This window comes from Megalobrama amblycephala, linkage group LG14 (assembly GCF_018812025.1).
Source record: "Megalobrama amblycephala isolate DHTTF-2021 linkage group LG14, ASM1881202v1, whole genome shotgun sequence".
NCBI classification, from domain to species: Eukaryota; Metazoa; Chordata; class Actinopteri; order Cypriniformes; family Xenocyprididae; genus Megalobrama; species Megalobrama amblycephala.
Window position 1 is genome coordinate 27,738,095 of NC_063057.1, and position 13,728 is coordinate 27,751,822.

General features: G+C 39.2%; 1 protein-coding gene across 10 annotated transcripts; it reads right to left on the bottom strand.

Annotated features, from left to right (window-relative positions):
- Nucleotides 1-277: 277 nt before the first annotated feature.
- LOC125245197 (tripartite motif-containing protein 16-like) lies at nt 278-7,373 on the bottom strand. 10 transcript variants are annotated; one of them, XM_048155706.1, is made up of 6 exons: nt 7,206-7,372; nt 3,699-3,814; nt 1,798-2,073; nt 1,632-1,694; nt 1,271-1,318; nt 278-1,047 (listed from the first exon to the last, which is right to left on the bottom strand). In XM_048155706.1, exons 3-6 carry the CDS (start codon nt 2,054-2,056, stop codon nt 530-532), a joined length of 888 nt encoding a protein of 295 aa, XP_048011663.1. In that variant the 5' UTR covers nt 2,057-2,073; nt 3,699-3,814; nt 7,206-7,372; the 3' UTR covers nt 278-529. The 10 variants fall into 10 exon arrangements, with proteins under 10 accessions (XP_048011663.1, XP_048011662.1, XP_048011661.1 ...); XM_048155705.1 differs by having other exon boundaries at nt 1,798-2,091; XM_048155704.1 differs by adding an exon at nt 6,534-7,035 and having other exon boundaries at nt 1,798-3,814.
- Nucleotides 7,374-13,728: the final 6,355 nt, after the last annotated feature.

Here is a 13,728-nt window from a genome sequence, read left to right on the forward strand (position 1 = left end):
TAATTATAATTAAATGTACATTTGACGAAAGTGGTCCTGACTAATTTAACATTTATGACTCAGTTGAGTGCATACATTTTTTTTATGCAAGTTTTTAGAATTTTTGTGCATCTTGGTGTTCCCAACTTTTTTATTTTATTTATTTTTTTATGCAGTATCCAAAAATGCACATAAGAATAGGTGGATGGAAACCGATATAGACATGAACCAACAATAATCAGTAACTAAGGAAACTAACAGGGAGTAATTAAGGACAAACTCAAGGAACAGACATAACTCTGACAATGTTTATTTAATTTTATTTATTTGTTTAAATGTTTTGTGCAAGTGCTCATTATTTGTTTCCCGAAGGTGCACAATTTCTTGCAGGTTGGTTTCAATAGATACTCTTCTTGTAATGAGAAGGGTGTTTGTCTTTATGAAGATTTATGACACATTAGTTTTGAAATGTTATTCCAGTGTTAGTAGTTCAGCTGTAATATTAATGTAATGAAGAGAAAGTAAGAGACTACAATTTTATTCTGATTCATCAACACAGTTTCACTAATCCTTTATAAACCGTAAACCCAGGATAGAGCGGTTGAGTGAATGTGGTCTGGACTGTGTGGATGAGGCTCATTGTGTCTCCAGAGACGTTGTAGAAGGACAGAGTTCCTGCACTGTGATCCACATACACTCCTATTCTACGACTGGACACTACTGGGAGTTCAGTCTCTATGTTATTGTGTCTGAATGAGTAACTGGAGGAATAGCAGTACAAACACCAGGACTGATCATTACGTCCAAACACACACTCAATACCCCCTCCCTTCCTGCTGATGCTCTTATATGACACCGATATATACACACGTCCACTCCACTCAATCTCCCAGTAACAGCATCGATCACACACGCTCTCTCTACACAACACCTGGTCCCAATGATCAAATCTGTCTGGATGATCAGGATACGGCTGATCTGTGTTGGCGTTAGTAATCACTCTGTTATTCTCAGACAAACAGAGACGTTTATTCGCTGTGTTCAGATCCAGAGTGAGCCGATGGGAATCTGATGGAGATAAACACATCACAATCAGGAATTATGAATCTGATCTTTTAATGTATCTGAACTCTTCATGTTCATTATATCAGCAGTGTCTCAGTACAGTTTACCAGATATCCTGTGCAAATCATCATTTACATGATCAACTATAAAACTCTTCTGTAATGTTTTCGTTCTCCTTCTACAGGAAGAACATGAACACACTCAGTTTCTCTGCTTGTTTTCTTACATTGTAGGAAGTCGTTCCTGGTCCTGGGAACAATGTTGGTGAAAATGACTGTGGAAATCAGCAGACATGAAGAGTGTGATTATCATGTCAAGAGAAACTCATCCATGAATCCATTCCTAAGACATTTTTAATGTGATATTCTACAAGATATTAGATGAGGGATATGAGAGGACATGAACCTCAGATATTTTTCCACACTCCTCACTTTAAAAGACATTTAGTTCAATTGATTACTTGCATAACTGATTGCAGACTGTATAAAAATAAGCATGAAATAACACATGGAAAAAATGCATTCTTGAAGGTCACTTCTGTAAGAATAAATAGGGGTTTCTCTGTACAGACAGTGATCATTATTTACCCTCTATCGGTTTTGAATTGGCTCCAACAAGCGCAGGATCCTCAATGCTACCCTCAGCCTGAGCTGTGTGAGAGAGAAAGAGATCAGAACATTTTTTTTTAAGTTTTATTTTTTTATTTTTTGTTTGTTTTTTACCCCCTGCTGAACCACTGCTTTAAACCATTACCTTGCTTGTGTTTCTTCTCTAACTGTTCAGCCACATGGTTCTGGTTCATCTTCCTCAGGATGTCCACCATGACCCTCACAGCTTCTTCTGGTCCAAAACACTTCATCATCAGATCTACTGTGTCAGGGGCGTCTGCCTTCTGAAGAGCAGTCCTTGAAAACCCCTTATGATTTTTTAAGCGCCATTTAAACCTCTTCAGTTCATCTGTGTCTAGATCATCCAGAGCATCCAGAAGGTGATCTGAAATAGATGCCATCATCCTTCACTGATTCACATCTGCAAGTAGAAAAAGACCTGAAGATACAGCAAGTCATGAAATGTGTTAAACGGCAATAATTACTTTGAAAATATTAAATGACTGCTTTTGAATTTTATTGATGAACACAAAAACTATTGTAATACACAATGTCTTAATATTGTCTGATGCTGAAGATCTGGAACCAATGAGAGCTTTAAGTGCGTCTTGTTTGGTTTGATTGAATCGAACTCAAGTTTGTTCCCCCCCTTGGTGTGGATCTTTTGAACAGGTGTGAATGCAATTGCACTCGTGCGGACCAAACAACCGTACTGAGACCCAGCTGAAGAGGTGGTCTCGGTCCAGTTCCAAACGAACTCTGGTACGGTTTGTTTAAAAGAGCGGCTCATTGTTTTTTTTGTAGGCTTGATTGTGTTTATGGGGCGCAGTTTAATATGTCTTAATGCTTTGTTTTAAAACAAAACCAAAAAAGCCATATTTTTCATATTTTACCTTTATTCTACACAGCTGTTTCCCTTCTCCTAAAAATGCTCAGTTGAGTTCCTGATTCTATGAAGCAATTGCCTCAGAAATATGCAATGGACTGAGATTGGTTAGCTGGCCCAGTCTATTGTGATTCGCTGTCCAAAATACATTGTCACGATTCACGTTGTCCGGAAATGTCACGCCCCTTACCATTACGGGCAAAAATCGCATGTGCTTCGGTCAAAGTCCAGTCTTTGCTTCAGTGGAAATGTAGATAATGCTGTCAATATTGCCATATCAGCTTGAGCCTGAATCAGACCCAGATAGCAGTAATGAAGAAGAGCGTCAAGTAGAACCTCTGTAAGGACGTTTATGAATGTTAAATATTTTTGTTTGTATTTGTGTCAAAGTGTTTAGATATGCTGTCACTTGTAAATGTTACTGCTGCCCCATAGTGTGCTGAATACATGACAGTAGTAGCATTTTTGTAAAGGTATTGTTTAATTTAACATGAATGAGCATGTGGGTAAACACAACATAAAAGCTGCAATGAAACAATGCTGTACACGTGTAACGGAGGCCAGCTAGTAGTCGCTGTGCGAGTAAACCTCACTCCTCTGATCTCAAGAGATGCTCTAGCGAATGACGTTAGAAGTTGCAGCCTTTAGCCTCCTTGTTAGAGCATCTGACTCCCACACCAATGTAGCCACTCTACCCAGGTCCTACTCACCCTGCTCTGTGCGGGCCTCAAACCTGGGTAGAGTGGCTACATTGGTGCCGTGACCCGGATGGGAGTGAGGTTTAGGGGTCTGAGTGTAACGGAGGCCAGCTAGTAGTCGCAAGTAAACCTCACTCCTCTGATCTCAAGTGACTGACGCTAGAGGTTGCAGCCTTTAGCCTCCTTGTTAAGAGTGTCCGACTCCCACGCCAGAGACCCAGGTTTGAGGCCCGCATAGAGCGGGGCAAGTAGGACCAGGGTAGAGGGGTTACACACTGATAACAGAAACTACAACAAACACCAACAGAAGTTCGCTGGTGTGATTACATAGAAGTTTGTTGAAGTTTGTAGGCATTTGTTGGAGAAGTATGAAATAGAATTTAGCTAACAGGCTAGTGAAGCCAAACCACGTTGGTCTTTGTTTACATCCCAGAAACTATATAAAAAATAAAACATACTTACAGGTTGGGGCCCATAAACAGCAGTTTCTGTTTTTAAAGTGGGAAATGTTTAATCTTTCAGTAATAGCCTTTGTGCAAATCCAGCATTGAACTTGTGTAGATTCTGGAAGCTGTCTTCTGTAAAATGTGCAGCACAGACAGCTAAATTAGCATTATAATTGTCAGGAACAGAATTAAACATAAGTTTTAAACATTGTTCCCGAAGTCTAGCGTCCCTAGGAAGAAGACTTGTATGCATGAGACATGGCCTCGCCCACTTTGTTGTGTGTTCCCGTGGGCAGGGTTTATGTTAATTGTGGGGTTTATGATGTCACCAACCCGGGAAGAAGCTTGTTGTAGTCCAAACCGGTTGTTTTTGTAGGCATTAAACTGACATAAATTTAAAAGACAATATCTCTGTTGGCATTGAACTTTCAGCGCTGTAACTTTGCAGATACTGTTTATGCTCAAGCAGCAAAATTACACACTAACTAAAGTTAAAAAGGTGAAATCACAATGAACCACCGCTTTAAGGTGTGAACATGACCCAACCTCGATCTGACCCAATTGCAGACAGCAATGCGCCTTTTGAGTTAACAGACTCCCATAGTCGGAGTTGCATTATGGGAAAGCGTTGTGTTTGCTACATTTGCTAGCCATTGCAAAATGAGTCATGGTTTGACCTGGAGCTCCGAAGAGACACACTGCCTGATAGATATTTGGGAAGATGCCTATATAGCACAGCTACTAGAGCGGACGCATAAAAATGCTGATGTGTCCAGTGAATGGATGAAAGAGAGGGGATATGAGCAGTTTCCTGCACAGTGCCACGTTAAAGTAAAAAACCATAGGCAACATTACTTGTAGGTGCGCAATGCTCTAAGTGAGAGTGGCGATTCCGGAGAATAAAAAGTTTGTAATGTGGACATTGTCGAGTCGTATAGCCCTACAGACAAGAACTCACCAAGTCAAAGGACTCTTCTAGCAGCTACTTTGGAGAGGTTGAGCTTGATGAAAATGCTGAGTGAATGTTTAAAAAATAAAGTTACACACATGTAATCAAAGGTACGATTTATGATCCATTCCATTCGCCATTTCCCTGCTTGAGAATTTCTGTCCAATGAATGGATGACCTTAGCACATATGGTTTTATTTACAAATTTTGGATCACTTGCAAAAAGGGCAGTGTGAAAGTGAACAACACCAAAAAAAAAAAAAAAAAAAAAAAAAAAATCAACATTGTATTTGGACCAAAGCAAGTGAACTAGTGGACTTTCGCTGGTGTGAATACACCCTGAATCCATAGGTGCTTTCACACGGGATTGTTATAAGAACTCAGTTTTAGAAACTAGCCACCAGGGGTGCGTTACCCAAAGCGAACTATGGTCACAAGTTCCATCATTACCAATAGAGTTCAATGGGAACTTAGGACCATAGTAGGCTAACAATGTTTTCGGGAAACGCACCCCAATGTGGTTCCCCAAGAACTAATGTTTCTCAAGGGTTATTTTTCTGTTTGCATTTACACTGCCAATAGGAATTCAGGCTGACAGCGACAGCGCGGCATTCAACAATGTCTTTCCATAACTGGAAAATGAAGGACGCTGTGATCGGAGCTGTGTTTTTGTTGTTTGTCTTGGGTTTCATGATAATGGAGATGGAATATATAAGTAACGTAATGGAAAGAGCAAAAAAGAGGGCTAAAAGACTAAATCTCCTACGATAACTTGTGATGCTACTAATCAAGGCTGAAAAAAAAAAGAACACATTGTCACAGACAAAAGCAACAGGTAAATGCTGTTAACATTAGCTTTCTGTACTGTATGTTTATAGAGTAAACTCTGTGTGTTTACATGGCTGTTTAAAAATGCCGGGTGCTCGACCAGGCAACGTACGTTTATGTCACTGGTAGATCATATTGTGTTGGGTTAGATCCTACCCTGAAGTAGGAGCTAATTTAGTCCCCCCAAAAAGCCTTCCTGTGGTACAAACATACCAAAAAGTGGGTATTTCCATTATCAGTTCAAGGATCTTTGCGAAAACCCCTTATGTAACCCTTGTATGGGGTAAGTACACCCTCAGTTTGTGCAAATGGAAAGTGGAAAAAAATAGGGAACCCTCAAATCAGCAGTTTACATTAGGTAGTTAATAAAACTGAAAACAACAAGAGATAGCATTCATAAATGTGACAAGTAATAAATGCAACTGTTGTGCCAAAAAAATCAACCCACTCTACTGCATAAGAGATAAACACGTCCAACTGTCTTTCGAAAGGTTTATTTCTTGCAAGAAAGGTCGGACAGTCAACAGAAACACAAGTAGCTGCAGAGTGTAAGACAAAGAACGAAAGCTTCCCCTCACTTTTATATCTCTAACATCCCAGGCTGAAGCCTCTGTCCTTTTACCATATTAGGAACATCTCTTAGCGGCTGTAACTTTCCACACATTGTTAGCACAGACATGTTTTTAACATACATCTTGCATGTTCCCATACCATATCTTGCTCTTTCTATATTTAACATCTACATTAAACACTATGTTTTAACATTAACACTTAAGCCAACATACCATGTTCCATAAGCATTATATTTCATAAGAATACAGGTAAAAATCACATGAAAAATTAAAATTTCCACAACACAACAATAACAAAATATTAGCTTGAATTAAGTTCACCAGTTCTGTCCAATGAAATCCAGATCACCAAACTCCTTATTGATTAGCAATTAACATTGCACCATGTGCACCACATGCAAACATAATTTGGTTACCATTTACAAAAGTGTTTGGGAACAATAAATAAACCATGACAAATCTCTAGCAGTCACATGTACATGATTCATTGTTCAACACTCACCAAGATTTGATAGATATTCTCTCATTTTCGCAGTCAGCTAAAATAATAGAAAATAGCACATCTTCCTGATACATATGTGCTTCTTTTCAACTTTTATAACTCAGTTTATTTTTTTTAGTTTATACAGCTTAATTCCTTTGTTGCTCTGAATCTCCATCTTGCATGTCTTTCTGCTCTCATTCACAACCAACCTGTGCACACAGAGGATGAAGCCAGAAACTTTTTTTTACCGATCACTCATAATTTTCTGTTCACATCTGATCACCAGTTGCCAGGCAGATTTGTTGGATTAAAGTTTTATGCTGTATTAAGATTGGTAAGTAAGTAAGCCACTAAATAAACACAAGATTGTTAAAAAAATATTACAAGAATACCGTATGGGGGTTACATCTAAATAGGTCAGTATTGAAGCATATGAAGCACTATTTACTTGCCGTGAGTAATGAGGACATTCATTGGCTTCTTATACAAGTCTCTGAACTGGCATCTCAAGAAAAAGCTCCTAAACTTATCTCAAAAACAAGGGAAACCAGTTTTTCAAGAGACATGAGAAAAACAAATGGGGAAAATGTCAGTCTGTCATCAAAATGCCTACATCTTATTTTATGTATGCAGTAGATGGATTAGGACAGATTTACTAATTAGCAGACACTTTTATCCAAAGTTACTTACAAATGACAAGATTATTATCCTTTATATAAATGTAGAACAAGTGTGTCTTCAGCTGTTTCTTAAAGGTTGTGATGGTCTCAGCAGCTCGGGTGGATGATAGCAGCTCAAAGAGGAACAGAAAGCGCCAGTGTGTAGATGAGGCACAAAAGCTCACCAAAACCTGCCCATTCAAAAAAACCACACGCCCTAAACTTTAACTGTCAAAATAATGAGAGAGAATTTCACAATCGTTCATGCACACACTATGACAGTCAAAACGGTTACATTTGTAAGTTCCACCCATTGGCCCAACGGCCTGGTTGAAGGTATTCTGTGTGTATGTCTTTTCTGGCGCATGAATAATTTAGTCAGACTACAAATTTAATTTATGATGTTTCTGATGTAACAGCTTATCATGAGATTAGTTGTTTAGCGAATTAACTCAAAGGGGAAATGTTAATAATTATTCATAACTCATTATGATTATTAATTATGATTAATTATGAATATGTAAATCCGTTAATCAGATTAACTGGACGTAGCTGCATTAAGATTAATATTACAATCAGTTTCCCTGTTTGTCCAGTGAACGCTCAGTGTTGATTGTTTATTAATTCTAAGAAATGTCAATTTCCAAGTTATGGAAAAATAACATTCTTACCGTACTACTCAGAGCACCTAGTCGGGGTCTAAATCATTTAAGAGGCAGTTTATTAGCAGACGGAGTCAGAACCAAACATGTATTGTGCACAATCTTTATTAACTAACTCACAAACACATAACTAAACTAACAAACACATAACATAACATACACAAAGGTCACACACATACGAACTGTAGGTAAGAATGAGTAATGATAGGGTTGAACCGGAAGAGGTACTGTTACTAGAGCTTATAGGAAACGTCAAAGACAATCTGGAAAGGAATCATCAGTTTCTTCAGCAATAGCAAAGGTAAGTCTTACAAATTAATACTAAATCGCTGTTTAGTGTTAAAATGTACGATACTTGCAAGATGCCCTTAAGCTGAGGAGCATCGGATCTACCATCTGAGGAGAGATCTTGAGGATTCAGTCCGAAGTTGTTGCCAGTCTTTTCCTGTTGGATGATGAGCACATGGCTAGTTTGTAGGCCGAGGGCGGCAGGCCTTGCAGGCCGGGCCTAGAGAGGCTACCCATGTGATTCCAGTTAACTATACATTGCAGCTCTGGAATATTAATAGCAAACTAGTTCAAAAGAGAAAATGAATACATAGAATAAAGCCCATGAAAGAAAAGTCATGAGATGGGAAACTTGGATACATGTTTATACATTTCCCAAGTGGTTATATAGAGAATACATAGGATTAAGAGAGTTTATTTGTCCTTCTCAGAAAGAATGAGTCACTGGTCTCTGCAAAATTCTTCCTGATCGTAAAATGTCCAAGTATCTGTAACAGGACACCTAGTTCTTCCTGTAGTTTAGCTAGTTTGGGATGCTAGTTGCAGTTTTAGGGGGATGGGTTCACAGAGCTTTGATAGAGTGAGTTTAAAACTATTGGTGAACTAACAAATAATTGTGTCTGATTTGTCTCAGTCATTACAGTTGTGATTTAATTTAGATCTTAAATTATTCTGCATATCCATTATTTAATTATTCGTTAATTAGGGACCTGGTGTCGCATAGAGAACTTACTCCGGCCAGTCGTAGTCTTACGAACACAAACATGTCAGTTCTGATCAGGGTGAATATTTACTTATCAGTTATGCTTGCCCATAACAAAAAGTGTAATTTTTGTATATTCACAAAAACTACAACTTTCTAAGGCAGTGATGTGCCACATGCTCCATTCATCGAGATGTCAGTATGATCTATCCTGAACACAGATTTGCGTTAACGCCAGACTCCACTTTACTAGAAATAATGATTTAAGAACAATACAGAATAAATCAAGAATAACATTTGTTTACCAGGAAGAATTAAACATCAATTAAAGTAACTGATCAGCATAAAATATAAAACACAGTTCAAAACATAGTATTAAAAAAATGTTTCAAAGAGTCAGCAAACCTGGCAATAGGTTTGCTGACTGAAAAGTGTCTGCTAATAAGTAAATCTGTCCCAATCCATCTACTGCTTACATAAAATAAGATGTAGGAATTTTTATGACAGACTGACATTTCCCCCATTTGTTTTTCTCATGTCTCTTGAAAAACTGGTTTCCCTTGTTTTTGAGATGAATTTCAGAGCTTTGTCTTGAGATGGCAGTTCAGAGGCTTGTATAAGAAGCCTATGAATGTCTTCATTACTCACGGCAAGTAAATAGTGCTTCATATGCTTCAGTACTGACCTATTTACATGTAACCCCCATAAGGTATTCACAGCAACTGTGTGGGAAGTTCTGCTTACAATGCTTCCTTGAGTGGTTTGCCAAATACCTTTAAATACCCCAAATCTAACAAAAGGTCTGTAAACATTTAGCACCCAAATATTTATGCAGTTTTTGTTGGACCTTTTCTCGTGCCCAACGTGTCACACCTGGTTTGGGGTATGAAAGCAAATCGTTATCAAAGATCTTTATTGGGGCGTCTCCAGCACCAGAAGAACAGGTTTTGTTATCTTTATTCTTGCCTGTTCTATTTATGTGGGAGTGAAACCATCTTACCAGTCGCACCACAAGTATTTATATTGACTTCACATAAAACAGTTAAGACAGTAGATTTGTGAGATTTGCATGACTGACTGAGATAAGTTAATAAGATAAGGATAGGATTGGGCCAGATGTTGTCCTGTGCTCTCTCGTAGATCTCCTCTTCAGATTAGTGAGTTTTATTACAGGTTAGGATTCTTGAATTCAGTCTTGGGGAAATCCATCCTTACACATTCATCAATACATAGGCTATCGTACAATAATACAACAAAAAATTTACAACAATAATGCCCTTATCTTCGTGTTACACTTTAACTTCAGACAGAACTACAGCATCACTCTCTACTCTCACTCTCCCACTTTTTACTGTGTAACTTATATTTAAGCATAAAAAATGAACGTACAATAGTCTGGGTAAACCCAGCCTGATCTGCCGGCGATTTGATTTCGCTCGGCAACTCAGTCTGGAAACCCGTGCATTCATTTCTGCTGCGCTGTTACACTTTTGCGGGAACCAATCACAGACTGGCTTATCCACCTTGCTCGCAGTATAACACGATGACGATAGAGAAGCGACGGCAAGCAGCTTTCAAACTCTATCTGAACTACCCGTCGCACGACCGTCACTCCAAAATAACAATGCACAATCAAAGTGACGCCGATTGTGTTAAGCATTTACCTTATCTGAGAGAAATGTAGCAGAGCGTTGATCTGACAGTCTCTTCATAGGAAGATTACAAATGGCGATTGATGACACACAACGATTCTCTGCTGTTATTTTGGTGGTTTGCTTCACGATGTGAGTACAGGACTCTTTTACTTCAATGCCCCTTGATGGTAGACAATATGTTTATTATTTGCTCTATATGTTTCGTCTCCTGCTTCTTGAATCTCGTGCCCCCTGAGCTGACTGGAATTCTTTTTGGTTGTCATGACAATGACGTAGTTTAGGGCGGCTATATTCCGCGTTCATTTACACTGAACCAGAACAGTATCAGAGTCGCCTTTTAAACTCTCGACGATGCTGAATGACTTCTTTAGTTAGCAAACAAATCGCTCGAGTGGGTGTAAATACCGATCACTTTCATGTTTTTTTGCACAACCTGCAAAAATCGCTCGATGCCATTGCTGCTTCTGCAAACCGCGGATCAATGCTACAAACCAATACAAACTAACCCTGCGTCTCAATCAGCTCCCTAGTTCCCTAGGTCGTGAATCAGTTTATCATGCAAGTGAATGTGGCTGATTCCCTGATCAGTGCCCTGACTACTGAATTAGGGAGCTGATTGAGACACACGGTAAACCTGTCTGGAGTTTTCGCATTGCTCTGCAAAGTACGTCACCGGGATCGTTGATCTGATTGGTTGAAGGACTATCCAATTGCGTGACTAATGCTCGTTGATCACGCCTCTTGTGCAGTGGGAAATACATAGCAAACTCCCCAGACCAATGTTCAATTTTAAATTGAGCTTGGTCTGGTGATAGCCAGACTAAACGTACAGTATACAAGAGTAAATACAAACAGGACAGCAGCTCGAGACAATCAATGACACTCAAACCCAGTGTTACTCATGTGTGGAGCAGAAACAAAGCAGCCTCCACGTCTGTTTTCAGGCCTTCCCACTTAGCTCTCTCCAGCGCTGGAAAGCTTTTCTAATATAAACGTGGTTCCAGTCATAAACCTTCATTCCAGTGATATTCTTTTGAGCTCTTTTGTATTGCGCCTCATTTCTCTTTCTGCATTTTTAAAAAAAAATCTCCCTCTTACTTGTTCTCTCTCCTCGACCGTCATACACTCCCTAATGCTGATTGGTTACACGTTTGTTGGTGTCGGCCCGACTAACTTCCAAACAGTGTTTTTGAAAATCTACATACCCCACCTTTAACCAATTAGCCTATGAAATTTAGATGTTTGAAACCCATCAAACTGACCCAAAACAAATTCAAAACCGTCCAATTGGGCAGGAACCCAGCCAATCTGGCAACACAGATGCCCATAGTAAACGCTGGGAACCAACGTCACATTCCACATATTGGCACCACCCCATTTTCCTTAAAAACATACACCCTTTTCTTCAGTGTCTGCTGAACTGTGAAACACACAAAAGGAGAATAAACAAGATATGTTAAATATCTGTTGGGAATGTACAACCTCTTGCGTGTCTATTTAAAGGTGATAGAGAGGATTTTTTCGTCGACTGAGAATCCAAAGACTGTTACTGAGTTTTTGAAATGAGCGCATGCGTAAGAACAACCCCCCTCCTTCACAGCTCATTTCGAGGGAACGCCTCCCAAAACTCGTGCACGAGTATTGGAACACGAGTGTTTACCACCGGCATTCGCTGTGTCGTGTTAGTGGATTCATTATGTCGGACTCACCGCAGGTAACTCATAATCTGCAGTTGTTACTCCTGTCTCCTGACAAAAACACTGCATGCGGTGCCTGTGGAGTGTGGAAAGTTACTGGAGCGCGCAGCCGCGCTCGTCTCTCACAAGGAACGTCACGGCAGTGATTGACAAGCCAGAGGGCCAATCCGCGCACATCTCTCACAAGGACCGTCACGGCAGTGATTGACAATCGCGTAAACGATTGGCTGATGTTTTTAAGGCCCTACCTCGTGCACAGATGATGTATATTAATATTATTACTTTCAGTGCACCTAACAAATAGTCTTTTATCAGTTAGTAAAGACAGTTTCAAGTAATATTGCAAAAATGTATAAAACAGCACCTCTTTAGCACCTTTAAAACACTAGACAAACACCAGTCCTTTGCTCTCTTTTATTGTCAACAAGTTCAGAATAATTAAAAGTAGGGGTGGACTTAGTGATTTGGAGGCCCCAAGCAAATTCTAGGTATGAGGCCCCAACACACCAACCAGGGCCATTCCTAGAGAGAAGAAAGGTTGTGACGTTTCTAGTGAGCTCCAGCTTTTGGGAGACCCCCATGAATTCAACCCAGGGGGACCCGCAGGGCTTGACAGTGTGAGCATTTCACTTACATTTGCTATTAAAAATTAATGTGTGCCAACAAAATGTATAAGAGCATGAGAACAAATAAAATGTACTAATTATTTTAAATGGTATAACAAACATCTTATTTTAAGAGGTGTTCAGGGTAGTGAACAGCAAACATGATGGCACCAGAGCTTCACAACAGACATCCTTATCACAGGCTAATCTTATCACGAATTGCCTTTGTTCACCTCAGCCCTCCATGCCTAAATCCAAGGTGTGAATGGCCATGGACTCCTAGAGCTACCAAACCAGTTCTGGCTGGAGCACAGCAAGAGCAAAGAAATGCTCCAAAAGAAAGACAATTACTATGCATATTGGCTTGAAACCACCAAAAATGGACAGGAATACTGTAAGGAACATGTCCTATAGGTCTTTTCTATATCCTTAGTGATATACCGGTAAAAAATCTCCCTACGATAAGAATTAGTCTTCCCACGATAATAATGATAAAGCCTAGTTAATGATGTATTTCTGTTGGTGACCCATTTGCAGCTCACACGCAGAGTGAAAACATTTTGTGATAATTAACCATGTTTTTTATTTGTTTCTATTAGGTTTCCACTTTAAAATCTGTCAAGTGGCAACAGATGAGAATTAGACTCTTTGGTCTTCTACTATTAGGTCTCCTCCCTAAAGCCCAGGATGCACCAAGCTGTCATTCTACTATTTAAAATACAATGTATACATAACTATCAAATACATGATGTAAATTACATTTTTTTAAAAAGCCAAATAAATATAATAAAATATATACTGAAAGTAGTGGTCCCCTGGTGTTGTCACTGGTGTTACCATTAAACAAAAATCTCTTATTTTAAAATAAAAACCACACTGATGACATCACTTGACTTCCCTTTTCATATTTCCTGAAGATCAATGAAGAAAGGCTCATGGAAAGT